Genomic DNA, 14,827 nt, shown 5'->3' on the forward strand with positions numbered 1-14,827 from the left:
CTTTACTGTAAGAGCAGTGAGACTATGGACTCTATACTGTAAGAGCAGTGAGACTATGGACTCTATACTGTAAGAGCAGTGAGACTGTGGACTCTTTACTGTAAGAGCAGTGAGACTATGGACTCTATACTGTAAGAGCAGTGAGACTATGGACTCTTTACGGTAACAGCAGTGAGACTATGGACTCTTTACTGTAAGAGCAGTGAGACTATGGACTCTTTACTGTAAGAGCAGTGAGACTATGGACTCTTTACGGTAAGAGCAGTGAGACTATGAACTCTCTGCCTGAGGAGGTTGTGATGGTGAATTCACTATAAGAGTTCAGGAGGGGCCTGGAGGTATTTCTGGAGTGTAATAATATTACAGGTTAGTTACTACATTGCTGGAGAAGGAGCACAAAGTTATTCTGATCAGATTAGGGGTAATTAAGGACGTGTGTCTTTTATCAGCCTATGATGGGAATTTGGTGACGATGAGATGAGGTGGAGGAGCCATGAAGATAAGGCAATAATGGATGTGACTGATGTGATGGTTAATGTTAACCCTATAATGCACAAAAGGGAACAGATCATCTCTATTTAGTGTCACGTGGTTCATCTCCATCTTTACTGTGATGGGATCGGTAGACATGAAGGGGGTGAAACAATGGAGATGAGATCCAGCAGGACGAGGACGGGAAGATTGGGGGTCCCATCCTGATCTCTTTTCTGCTGACCAAATAATAATGCTGATTCTTCTCCTGTACAGGAATCACCTCGTCTCCGGGGCACGTGTCTGACACCAATGTCACCGAGGACACGACCACTGAGAGCAGTGAGTATCCAGAACGTCTGTCAAGGTATTTGTATGAGACATTAAAATCTATGAGGAAATGTCACCTCCGAGGGCATGACCAGAATCCCCACGTAGCGCAGGATGATGTGAGTCTCCGAGATGAGTGTCCGACTGCCTTCTGTGGACAAACATTCCTGGTCGAGGACACCTGAAATTATTACATTTAAATCAATGTGCCAATACCCAACACCGCAGAAATAATACTGCCATAGGCTGAAATAGTACTGCCATACAGTGCTGAAATAGTACTGCCATACTGTGCTGAAATAGTACTGCCATACAGTGCTGAAATAATACTGCCATACAGTGCTGAAATAATACTACCATACTGTGCTAAAATAGTACTGCCATACAGTGCTGAAATAATACTACCATACAGTGCTGAAATAGTACTGCCATACAGTGCTCAAATAGTACTGCCATACTGTGCTGAAATAGTACTCCCATACAGTGCTGAAATAGTACTGCCATACTGTGCTGAAATAGTACTGCACAGAGCCCAAAATACCAATATATAGTATTAAAATAATGCCTCTATACAATATATAAATACTACTACTACTACTACTACTACTACTACTCCTACAGTGCTAAAAATAACACTGATATAAAATGCATAAATAATACATCTACATGGTTTCCAAATAGTATTATTCTACTGCTCCTACTACTACATTGCTAAAATAATACTGATAAGCAGTACATAAATGCGACTACTTTCACATCTGCGGTTTCCTTTCCGTTTTTGAGATTAATGGTCAGAGGATCTAATACCGGAGGAAAAAGCTTAAGTCACTATTCATTGTCAGTGGGGACAAAACTGAACGAACCGGAGCGGAGTCACCAGAGTGTTTTCTGTTCCGGTTTGTTGCCTTCCCACGCCGGGCACAAAACCGCTACGAGCAGCAGCAGGAAAACTAACCTCTGGCACCAAAATCCATGTACGTCAATGGTGCCGGATCCGTTTTCTTCAGACGGATCCAGCACGTTCATTTTTGATATAATACATCCGGATCCGTTCTGTACAGATGCAGCCAGATCTCAAAACCGGACAGCAATAACGCAGATGTAAAAGTAGCCTAATACCGCTATACAGCGTCTAAATACTACTATTCTACTACCACTACACTGATAAAATAATACAGCTATAGAGTATATCAATAATACCACCATATCGTATCTGAGTACTGCTCCGAAAACTGTGCTGAAATAATACTGCTATATATAGTATATTAATACCACTATATAATATATAAATACTACTACACTACCACTACACTCCTTAAATACTGCTATACAGTATATAAATTATACTACTAGACAGTACTTAATACTACTATAATATCTACATACAACTATAAATAATACTGCTATACTGTACAGTGGTCCCTCAAGTTCTAATAATTGGTCTCCTGAGGGATCACAGCACATATATTATACCGCACCGCTATACAGTAACTAGTACTGCTATTCTAGTACTACTGCGCTTTACAGAACCCAAACATATGACTCTACGGTATTCATATAGCACAGTGGCTAATACTCCAGCATCTTATCGGGCTGGGCCCGTCCTCCAGGACTGGGAATGTTCGGCCAGGTCATGTAATGGCTGCAGGCCTCAGGTGTGATGTGGACACGATCTCCGACCATATCTATAGAGACCACCGCGTACACTAAGAGCGGGCAGTATGGGGGCACAGCTCTGGGGGTTCGTATTTCTGGTGATAACAGCCTTCAACCTTTGCTTCAGGTGAAATCATGTGGAGGAAATCAGTAACCGAGACACCGGCCAACAGCGAGACGATCACAGCGAGAACCCAGGAACCACAAGAGCAGCAGGGCCAATGCGGTGAGTAACCTCGAGTAACATGGACCCCCAGGGCTGGACCATGAATATAATAGGCAAAGCCATGGGGTTCTGTATCTGAGATATACACTCGGGGATCAGGGTGCACAGCTCACCAACCTGCCCATGAGCTCACAGCGGGGGTGACATGGCTCCGCTCAGTGCCCAACCTGCCCATGAAATCTCCGCGGGGGTGACATGGCTCCGCTCAGTGCCCAACCTGCCCATGAGATCACCACAGAGGTGACATGGCTCCGTTTAGTGCCCAACCTGCCCATGAGCTCACAGCGGGGGTGACATGGCTCCGATCAGTGCCCAACCTGCCCATGAGCTCACCGCGGGGGTGACATGGCTCCGCTCAGTGCCCAACCTGCCCATGAGATCACGGCGGGGGTGACATGGCTCCGCTCAGTGCCCAACCTGCCCATGAGATCACCGCGGGGGTGACAAGGCTCCGCTAACTGCCGGACCTGCCCATGAGATCACCGCGGGGGTGACATGGCTCCGCTCAGTGCCCAACCTGCCCATGAGCTCACCACGGGGGTGACATGGCTCCGCTCAGTGCCCAACCTGCCCATGAGCTCACCGCGGGGGTGACATGGCTCCGCTCAGTGCCCAACCTGCCCATGAGATCACCGCGGGGGTGACATGGCTCCGCTCAGTGCCCAACCTGCCCATGAGATCACCGCGGGGGTGACAAGGCTCCGCTAACTGCCGGACCTGCCCATGAGATCACGGCGGGGGTGACATGGCTCCGCTCAGTGCCCAACCTGCCCATGAGATCACCGCGGGGGTGACATGGCTCCGCTAACTGCCGGACCTGCCCATGAGATCTCCGCAGGGGTGACATGGCTCCGCTAACTGCCGGACCTGCCCATGAGATCACCGCGGGGGTGACAAGCCTCCGCTAACTGCCGGACCTGCCCATGGCTCTCTGCAGGGGTGACATGGCTCCGCTAACTGCCGGACCTGCCCATGAGATCTCCGCAGGGGTGACATGGCTCCGCTCAGTGCCCAACCTGCCCATGAGCTCACTGCGGGGGTGACATGGCTCCGCTCAGTGCCCAACCTGCCCATGAGATCACCGCGGGGGTGACAAGGCTCCGCTAACTGCCGTACCTGTCTATATGGTCACGGATTTCTCCGCCAGTGATGAATCCATGGAGCCTCCATATCCTCCAGGTGAATCCAAACCATGAGACAAGAAGACGCAGAGCCCTCACGTGTCTTCTTAGACAGGTAGTCCACATGTGGGTTTTCAGGTATCAGTTCAGGGTTTATTCACAGCAAATTAAACATCAGCGATTTCCAGCAGCAGAAAAAAAAAGTCCATGAGACAAAACCATCAATCCGCTTTATTCAGCAGAAAATGTCCAAAACACTTACAGTCAGTGCACACCCCAGTGCTGACACCTGGTGGCCGTCTCTCTCAATGACACCTCCATAGCGCTGTCCATGTAATACATCTAAAACCGCAGCCATTTCACTTCTGGATATTGAATGTGATCTTCTTACAAAAGGTTTTCACATAATGACCGACATCACACATCCAAAGGGTTAATGCACTAACACCTCCTTTTGTAAAAGCTTTGTTTGTACTGTCGACTATCACTTGAAATTGTCCGTAAAAGGGTTTTCCAAGACTGAAATACTGAGGACCTATCCGCTGCTCACCGAGCACAGCGCCGCACATTGTATGGTGGCTGTGCTTGGTATTGCACTCAGACATTCACTTCTATAGGGCTGAGCCGCTCCTCGGCCACGTGACTGATGAACGTGACGTCACTGGCCTAGGAGAAGATGAGAGAAGGCCGCGGCACTCAGTGCCTTCTTAAGAATCTAATGGGGGGGGGGGGATTAAAGTGAATATCCGCACATGGCTGAGGCTTCGATTACGTGACGGCCCTTGTTCGGGTGAGAGAGAGAACCCATGCAGGACGCCCAGAAGTCCCACACTCTGTACGTACTGGACGACCTCCATGGCGCCACCACCTGTCATCCTGAACTGGATCATTGTAAAATAAGTGCCCCCCCAACTACCGACACCCCCGATAATTGCAATATTCCCAAATATCCAATACATTAAAAGATCGCGTCCACGTACATCACAAGCCGGGTGGAAGATTTTTCGCTACTGTCGCATCTTGTCACATATCGCATTGAAACACCATCGTGGATCATTACAAAAAAAAGTCATGCAGCTTTTCTGCAACACATGCCGCCATGTACCTGTCCCCGCGTAGCGGACCCTAAAGGAAGGCGTTCAGGGTCACTGGGAGCCCTTTGGGCATTGGGGTCCTGAGCTTTTGACAAGTTTGCCCCGTCCCCCCAAATGATGCCCGTTAAGCATTGGCCTGTCTGTCGGGGATCCCAACCTCTAACCACGCAACCAAACAAAAACCCTCATAGTACCACAACACAGTGCCATATCAGGACCTACATAATAGCAACTCGATTCATCCCTGATGTCGGGGAGAAGGTCAGGCCCTGATGTTGGGGAGAAGGTCAGGCCCTGATGTCGGGGAGAAGGTCAGGCCCTGATGTCGGGGAGAAGGTCAGGCCCTGATGTCGGGGAGAAGGTCAGGCCCTGATGTTGGGGAGAAGGTGTCAGGGAGAAGGTGTCGGGGAGAAGGTCAGGCCCTGATGTCGGGGAGAAGGTCAGGCCCTGATGTCGGGGAGAAGGTGTCGGGGAGAAGGTCAGGCCCTGATGTCGGGGAAAAGGTCAGGCCCTGATGTCGGGGAGAAGGTCAGGCCCTGATGACGGGGAGAAGGTCAGGCCCTGATGACGGGGAGAAGGTCAGGCCCTGATGACGGGGAGAAGGTCAGGCCCTGATGACGGGGAGAAGGTCAGGCCCTGATGTCGGGGAGAAGGTCAGGCCCTGATGTCGGGGAGAAGGTCAGGCCCTGATGTCGGGTAGAAGGTCAGGCCCTGATGTCGGGGAGAAGGTCAGGCTCTGATGTCGGGGAGAAGGTCAGGCCCTGATGTCGGGAAGACGGTCAGGCCCTGATGTCGGGAAGACGGTCACGCACTGATGTCGTGGAGACGGTCAGGCCCTGATGTCGGGAAGAAGGTCAGGCCCTGATGTCGGGAAGATGGTCACGCACTGATGTCGGGGAGAAGGTCAGGCCCTGATGTCGGGGAGAAGGTCAGGCTCTGATGTCGGGGAGAAGGTCAGGCCCTGATGTCGGGAAGATGGTCACGCACTGATGTCGGGGAGAAGGTCACGCACTGATGTCGGGGAGAAGGTCACGCACTGATGTCGGGGAGAAGGTCAGGCCCTGATGTCGGGGAGAAGGTCAGGCCCTGATGTCGGGGAGAAGGTCAGGCCCTGATGTCGGGGAGAAGGTCAGGCCCTGATGTCGGGGAGAAGGTCAGGCCCTGATGTCGGGGAGAAGGTCAGGCCCTGATGTCGGGGAGAAGGTCAGGCCCTGATGTCGGGGAGAAGGTCAGGCCCTGATGTCGGGGAGAAGGTCAGGCCCTGATGTCGGGAAGAAGGTCAGGCCCTGATGTCGGGGAGAAGGTCAGGCCCTGATGTCGGGGAGATGGTCCGGCACTGATGTCGGGGAGAAGGTTTGGCTCATGATGCAAGATGATTCCAGAGGAGCTGAGCTCCGGACTCTGGTATCCAGGGAGTGGTGTTTAGCAGTATATAGGATTCCATTAGCGCTATGCACTGCCCCCACTTCCTCCATGGCCGCTGACTGCTCCTGTATTTCAGCCTGGTGGTGTAATGAGTTCTACGGCATCATCGCACTCGCCTCCGCAGGAACTGTTCTCCTCGTCATCATTATCCTGAGCATCGTCAGCTGCTGCATGTGGAAGAGGACAAAGTGTACGAAACAAGAAGGGGAGAGGGGCAATAACACAGGTGAGGGGCAATAACACAGGTGACGGGCAATAACACAGATGAGGGGTAATAACACAGATGAGGGGTAATAACACAGGTGAGGGGGCAATAACACAGATGAGGGGTAATAACACAGGTGAGGGGCAATAACACAGATGAGAGGAGTAATAATAGAGGCCAGAGGGGCAATAACACAGGTGAGGGGTAATAATACAGATGAAGGGTAATAATAAAGGCCAGAGGGGTAATAACACAGGTGAGGGGCAATAACACAGGTGAGGGGCAATAACACAGGTGAGGGGCAATAACACAGGTGAGGGGTAATAATACAGGTGAGGGGTAATAATACAGGTAAGAGGAGTAATAATAAAGGCCAGAGGGGTAATAAAACAGGTGAGAAGCAATAACACAGGTGAGGGGCAATAACACAGGTGAGAGGAGTAATAATAAATGCCAGAGGAGTAATAACACAGGTGAGGGGTGTAATAGCACAGGTGAGGGGCAATAACACAGGTGAGGGGCAATAACACAGGTGAGGGGTGTAATAACAAGTGAGATGTAATAATACAGGTGAGAGGTGTAATAAGAGATGCCAGAGGGGTAATAACATAGGTGAGGGGTGTAATAACAAGTAAGATGTAATAATCCAGGGGAGAGGAGTAATAATAGAGGCCAAAGGTATAATAACACAGGTGAGAGGTGTAATTACAAGTGAGATGTAACAATACAGGAATAACAAGTAATAATAGAGGCCAGAGGGGGGTAATAACACAGGTGAGGGGTATAATAACAAGTAAGTTGTAATAATACAGGTGAGAGGAGTAATAATAGAGAGCAGAAGGGTAATAACATAGGTAAGGGGTGTAATAAGAGGTGAGATATAATACAGGTTAGGCTACTTTCACAATTGCGTTCGGAGCTGATCCGTCTGCATTATATTTCAGAAAAAATTCTAAGTCTGAAAGTTAGTCAGACGGATCCGTCCAGACTTTACGTTTGAAATTGAGCCATATTGTGTCAACTTCAACCGGATCCGTCCCCATTGACTTACATTGTAAGTCTGGAAGGATCTGCTTGCCTCCGCACGGCCAGGCGGACACCCGAACGCTGCAATCTGCGTTCAGGGGTCCGCCTGCTGAGCGGAGCGGAGGCCAAACTGTGCCAGACTGAGGCATTCTGAGCGGATCCGCGTCCACTGAGAATGCATTGGGGCAGTACGGATCCGTTCGGGGCCGCTTGTGAGAGCCTTCAAACGGAAATCATAAGTGGAACCCCGAACGCTAGTGTGAAAGTAGCCTAAGAGGTGTAATAATACAGTTAAGATATAATACATTTGTGGTCAGGACCTAAACGAGTGGAAGATGCCCAACCACCACCCCCCTACCTAATTGGCCTGAGGTGTGCCTTGGCCTCACTAGGTCGGTATGCCTGAAAAAGGGGGCATACCCTGAATGTGATGGTTGAATGACTGAATGAAGAATGGGAATGGGTGGGCAGGGGACGTCCGAATGCCGACGTGCTGCCTGGGAGAGCCAGACTGCTTAAGACAGGTACCGGCCCCTCCCACAAATCCAGGCTGCCTGCGGCCAGCCTTAACACTTGTGGTCAGGACCTAAACGAGTGGAAGATGCCCAACCACCACCCCCCTACCTAATTGGCCTGAGGTGTGCCTTGGCCTCACTAGGTCGGTATGCCTGAAAAAGGGGGCAAAACCCACCAGTGAGGGAAGGATAGGCCTGAGGTGCTAGGTGCTACTCTGCCAATGTACTGAATGCTTGGACCAGCTCCGCTTGTGGCTCCGGGATATACCGTACAAAGCACCCCGAGCGCCAGCGCCCCAAGTGTTTAATGATATGCACAGGGACTCCATGCTTGGACGCTGCGGATGCCGCACCGATGCGGAAAGAATGCCCCGAGAATTGAGCCGGATTCAATCCTACACTGGTCAACAGGATGCGAATATGTTTGATGAACTGGCTGGATGTCAGTGGACCAACAGGGAATGGAAGTAATGGGTCGGTGGGGCTGTGAAGACTAAGGGCCAGCAAGAGGTTGTCCAAGACTGTCACTGGACACCATGCTTTTGTGGTCTGGAAGAACTTAACTACATGGCCGGGACCTACCTGCCTTGTTTTGTTGTGAGGCAACTGCAAATGAGTTACTGCCCATCCTGACTAAATCTCCCTTGCGGAGAGCCACCGCCCCTTGTCTGGCCTGTGTCACTTCACCTGGTCTTAAAAACCCGTAAAACGCCAAGTACATCGCCGCCTTGATCACCAGGCTGGGAAGGACTCTGAATGGTGAGAATGTGAGAACTTCCGACAGGCTACGAAACGTGTCCCCCTTAATAGGTCGACGGACCGACTTGACCGTGACCTGGCTCTTTTGAATGCCTCTGAGGATGGCCTTGATCGGGTGAGCTGAAAATATAGAGGGTCTGTCTGGCTCTTGAAGTGCCAAAAAATGCTGCACCCCAGCCAAATATAGCCTAATGGTGTTGTAGGATAAAGCCAATACCGAATGACAATAAGGCACGAAAGCCACCATATACTTGACCTGACCTGTGTCACCTCTAGGATATGCCAACTTAAAGTTCGAAAAAACCACCCACGCTCGGCGGTACGACCGCAACGTACTGGCCGACAAAGACTTGGTAATGAGTGAACTGGCGACCACCATCAGAGAGTCTAATCCAAGACCAGCAGCCGCCAGTCCGGTACCGGGGTGACCACTGAGTCTGCTTCTGGGTTCTGTAAGAAAAAGCGAGAAAAATCAAAACGAGATAAAGCATCAGCTGCAACGTTGCTGACCCCGTCCAAAAACCGGGCATGAAAATGAAACCCCCGTTCCAGAGCTATCCAGGTCAATCTACGCATGAAAGACATGATAAGTAACGATTTAGATCTGCCCTTGTAATGATCTCTGCGGTCGCCATGTTGTCAGTGTGGAAAACCACCGTGTGACCCGACCACCTATGCCCCCAGACTATAGCAGCTGCTACGATAGGATAGATCTCGAACAATGCCGACATCTGAGAAAACCCCGGCAACTGTAGCACGTGTGTGGGCCATGAGCCGGCGAACCAATGTGAGCCAGATATGGCCGCGAAACCTACCGAGGCAGCCGCGTCTGAAAATACGTGTGGAGAATCAGAAGTGGCCCTCGGAATAAACATGGAAATGCCGTTCCACCCGCTGAGAAATCTGTCCCACATGAACAGATCTGCTCGGGCGTTCGCATTAAGATGCACTGATGCGTCCAAATCACTGGTCTGTTGTAATAAGACTAGCAATCTTGAAATGAATGCTCTACCCTGAGGAATGATCCTCATGGCAAAGTATAACATGCCCAACAGACTGCAATTCTCTCTTGCAAACCTGAGACATGAGCAAGGAACGGACAACTGATTTGATTCTGTCGAGTCTGTCTTGTGGCAGACTGGCTGACATGGCGCGTGAATCCAGAGAGATCCCCAAGAACGTGACAACCTGCGCAGGCCCTTCTGTTTTGTGTTCGGCCACTGGAATGTTTAACTCCTTGAAGACCTGCAAGAGAACCTGCAAGTCAACAGGTGCCTGTGAGGGTTCTTCGATCAACAGAAAATCATCCAGGTAGTGAATGACATTCTGGCAACCCTGTTCCAACAAAATCCATTCCAGTGCCTGCGCTAACCTGTCAACAGACTGGGGCTGCTCTAGGAACCAAACGTCAACTTGGTGGGGAATAGTACGCATCTCTCCATTTGATGCCATGCCACTGCCAGAGAGATGGGCTAATGGGCAGCAGTTTGAACGCATTAGAGACATCTGCTTTGGACAGCCAAGCCCCCATGCCTGTCTGAAGAATGACCTGGATAGCCTGGTCTACGGAAGTATACTTCAAGGAAAATTCCTCGGACGGAATCAACGAGTTGAGACTAGGAACGTGGGAAGAATGTGGAGCAGACAAATCATAAATCAAACGAAATTTATTGGAATATTTCCCTACACCACCCCCACCGGGCTCACCCTCCAAGTGCAGAAAGGAGGGGACTGGAAAGGACCAATGATGAAACCCTTGTCCAGCTCAACTGCCAAGAGTGAATCCACCAGACCAGCATGTTTAGAAGCCGACTGCAAGTTGGGGCATTCATGAGTCTGCTGGGGCAAGGTGATGAGCCCAGTGTGAAATCCCCGTGAAAACCCTTCCACCAGGAATGTACGGAACGGCTGAACCGGATGAAGCCGCAGCAGCTGGTCTAGTGCCTCCACATTCACCCGGCTCAGTCACGCCGGCTTCAATGTGCAGACCGTGACCGGATGTGCCCTAAAACATGTGGCACAGACATGCAGGAGCCTGCACTGGCTGAAGTTGCAGATGGCGTAGACCACTGCAAACAACACAACAAACACCACAAAACAACAACAACAAAAAAAAAACGGAGAAAGAAAAAGAGAAGAGAAAAAAAAAAAAACAACCTGTTAACCCTACGACCTGCTGCCCGTAAGCTGACAAACAAGATGACGGAATCTAAGCCCCTCCCCTCCCCCCCCCCCCCCCCCCAGCAGCGTGAAACGATTGAATGAAAAGCCTTCGAGGCTGACAGGGAGTATGATAGTCGTTTGCACCGACGTATGAAGCGAGCCCGAGTTTGTGCGAATCTGTGACGTGGCAGATTAATTAAAAACGAATACCGCGGGCTAAAGAACCTACAGACGTGGTAGGTGATGTATGTAAGTATAGGATTTGTGGAAAACAGACCGTATGACGTATGACACTAGTCTACGAGATGAAACGGGGTGTGTATGTCGTGCGAGCGTGTAGCTGTATTGGCGGATGTACCTATGCTAGAGGTGTATGGATGAAGCTTGGTGGATAAAGGTTTTTTTTTTTTTTTTTTCTTTATTTGAACAACCCACTTTTTTTTTTTTTTTTTTTTACTTTATTTAACAATCCACTTGTACCCTTTTTTTTTTATTTTTTTATTTTTTTTGTCAAACTGCCTGATGTGCGAACTATGTGTCTAAGGTATGTATGTAGTGTATGTGATGAGTGTCAAACATGTGCACAACCATCAACCTTGTAAGTAATCAACTCAGTAATGGCACCAGGACCCAGCTGCCAGAGTTTAACCTGCTGAGCCCAGATGACTCGCAGCCCCTGTATGAACTTAGATACAGGTTATGCTGAGACAGGCAATGAGCTCCAACTATGTGACAATGCTGCCCCCAGGTGCCAAAACTTGAATTGCATGTGCCTGAACGCAGTGAGGAGAAGCGATCCTCCGGCACACTTCCCCCTCTCTACACACCCTCCTACCCTCCTCCACGTTGCCACGCTCCCCAAACAAAGCAGTTATCATGGAAAACAACCTGAACAGCTTGCAGACTGAAGGGAAAGGTACACCCGGCTTCTCTGAGATCCGACTCGTGCAGGACGCTTGCTGATGACGTCACACCCGGAAGTAGCAGACGTCCGAATGCCGACGTGCTGCCTGGGAGAGCCAGACTGCTTGAGACAGGTACCGGCCCCTCCCACAAATCCAGGCTGCGGCCAGCCTTAACACATGAGAAGTATAATAACACAGGTGAGAGCAATAATAACATTGGTGAGTGTTGTAATAATACAGTTGAGATATAATAACAGGTGAGAGGAGTAATAATACACGTGAGAAATATAATAACATAGGTAAGGGGTGTAATAACACAGCTGAGACATGTAATAATATAGATGAGAGGAAATAATAACAGGTTAGAGGAGTAATAACACAGGTGAGACATACAGTACAGACCAAAAGTTTGGATACACCTTCTCATTCAAAGAGTTTTCTTTATTTTCATGACTATGAAGGCATCAAAACTATGAATTAACACAAGTGGAATTATATACATAACAAACAAGTGTGAAACAACTGAAAATATGTCATATTCTAGGTTCTTCAAAGTAGCCACCTTTTGCTTTGATTACTGCTTTGCACACTCTTGGCATTCTCTTGATGAGCTTCAAGAGGTAGTCCCCTGAAATGGTCTTCCAACAGTCTTGAAGGAGTTCCCAGAAATGCTTAGCACTTGTTGGCCCTTTTGCCTTTACTCTGCGGTCCAGCTCACCCCAAACCATCTCGATTGGGTTCAGGTCCGGTGACTGTGGAGGCCTGGTCATCTGGCGCAGCACCCCATCACTCTCCTTCATGGTCAAGTAGCTCTTACACAGCCTGGAGGTGTGTTTGGGGTCACAATCCTGTTAAAAAATAAATGATGGTCCAACTAAACGCAAACCAGATGGAATAGCATGCCGCTGCAAGATGCTGTGGTAGCCATGCTGGTTCAGTATGCCTTCAATTTTGAATAAATCCCCAACAGTGTCACCAGCAAAGCACCCCCACACCATCACACCTCCTCCTCCATGCTTCACGGTGGGAACCAGGCATGTAGAGTCCATCCGTTCACCTTTTCTGCGTCGCACAAAGACACGGTGGTTGGAACCAAACATCTCACATTTGGACTCATCAGACCAAAGCACCGATTTCCACTGGTCTAATGTCCATTCCTTGTGTTCTTTAGCCTAAACAAGTCTCTTCTGCTTGTTGCCTGTCCTTAGCAGTGTTTTCCCAGCAGATCTTCTACCATGAAGGCCTGATTCACACAGTCTCCTCTTAACAGTTGTTCTAGAGATGTGTCTGCTGCTAGAACTCTGGGTGGCATTGACCTGGTCTCTAATCTGAGCTGCTGGTAACCTGCGATTTCTGAGGCTGGTGACTCGGATGAACTTATCCTCCGCAGCAGAGGTGACTCTTGGTCTTCCTTTCCTGGGGCGGTCCGCATGTGAGCCAGTTTCTTTGTAGCGCTTGATGGTTTTTGTGACTGCACTTGGGAACACTTTCAAAGTTTTCCCAATTTTTCGGCTGACTGACCTTCATTTCTTAAAGTAATGATGGCCACTCGTTTTTCTTTACTTAGCTGCTTTTTTCTTGCCATAATACAAATTCTAACAGTCTATTCAGTAGGACTATCAGCTGTGTATCCACCTGACTTCTCCTCAACGCCACTGATGGTCCCAACCCCATTTATAAGGCAAGAAATCCCACTTATTAAACCTGACAGGGCACACCTGTGAAGTGAAAACCATTTCAGGGGACTACCTCTTGAAGCTCATGAAGAGAATGCCAAGAGTGTGCAAAGCAGTAATCAAAGCAAAAGGTGGCTACTTTGAAGAACCTAGAATATGACATATTTTCAGTTGTTTCACACTTGTTTGTTATGTATATAATTCCACATGTGTTAATTCATAGTTTTGATGCCTTCATAGTCATGAAAATAAAGAAAACTCTTTGAATGAGAAGGTGTGTCCAAACTTTTGGTCTGTACTGTAAAATACAGGTGAGAGGAGTAATAATACAGGTGAGATATAATTAAACAGCTGAGATGTGTAATAATATAGGTGAGAGATGTAATAATACAGGTGAGATATAATTACAGGTGAGAGGAGTAATAATACAAGTGAGAGCTATAATAATATTGGTGAGAGGTGTAATAGTACAGGTGAGATATAATACAGGTGAGAGGTGTAATAATACAGGTGAGAGGAGTAATAATACAGGTGAGAGGAGTAATAATACAGGTGAGATATAATACAGGTGATATATAATAAGAGGTGAGAGGAGTAATAACACAGGAGAGATATAATAACAGATGAGAGGAGTAATAATACAGGTCAGACCTATAATAATATTGGTGAGAGGTGTAATAGTACAGGTGAGAAATAATACAGGTGGGAGGTGTAATAATACAGGTGAGAGATGTAATAATACAGGTGAGATATAATACAGGTGATATATAATAACAGGTGAGAGGAGTAATAACACAGGAAAGATATAATAACAGATGAGAGGAGTAATAATACAGGTGAGAGGGATAATAACATTGGTGAGGGGTGTAATAATACAGGGGAGATATAATAACAGGGGAGATATAATAACAGGTGAGAGGAGTAATAACATGGAAGAGATATAATAACACAGGTGAGAGGTGTAATAAATCAGGTAAGAGGGATAATAACATAGGTGAGGAGTGCAATAATACAAGTGTGATATAATACAAGTAAGATATAATACAGGTGAGGCATAATAACACAGGTGAGAGGTGTAATAATACAGGTGAGAGGTGTAATAACACAGGTGAGAGGTGTAATAATACAGGTGAGATATAATACAGGTGAGAGGTGTAATAATACAGGTGAGATATAATACAGGTGAGAGGTGTGATAATACAGGTGAGATATAATACAGGTGAGCGGTGTAATAATACAGGTGAGATATAATACA

General features: G+C 48.3%; 1 protein-coding gene across 1 annotated transcript in view; it reads left to right on the forward strand.

Moving 5' to 3' along the window:
* Positions 1-14,827, forward strand: part of LOC120994308 — a 47,850-nt gene that overhangs the window by 14,485 nt on the left and 18,538 nt on the right. Inside the window, exons 2-4 of the mRNA XM_040422773.1 lie at positions 748-813; positions 2,585-2,683; positions 6,400-6,549. Of these exons, the coding sequence (XP_040278707.1) occupies positions 748-813; positions 2,585-2,683; positions 6,400-6,549 (315 nt within the window). The remainder of the gene's footprint in view (positions 1-747; positions 814-2,584; positions 2,684-6,399; positions 6,550-14,827) is intronic.

The sequence above is a fragment of the Bufo bufo genome, chromosome 3 (assembly GCF_905171765.1).
Source record: "Bufo bufo chromosome 3, aBufBuf1.1, whole genome shotgun sequence".
Taxonomy (NCBI): Eukaryota; Metazoa; Chordata; class Amphibia; order Anura; family Bufonidae; genus Bufo; species Bufo bufo.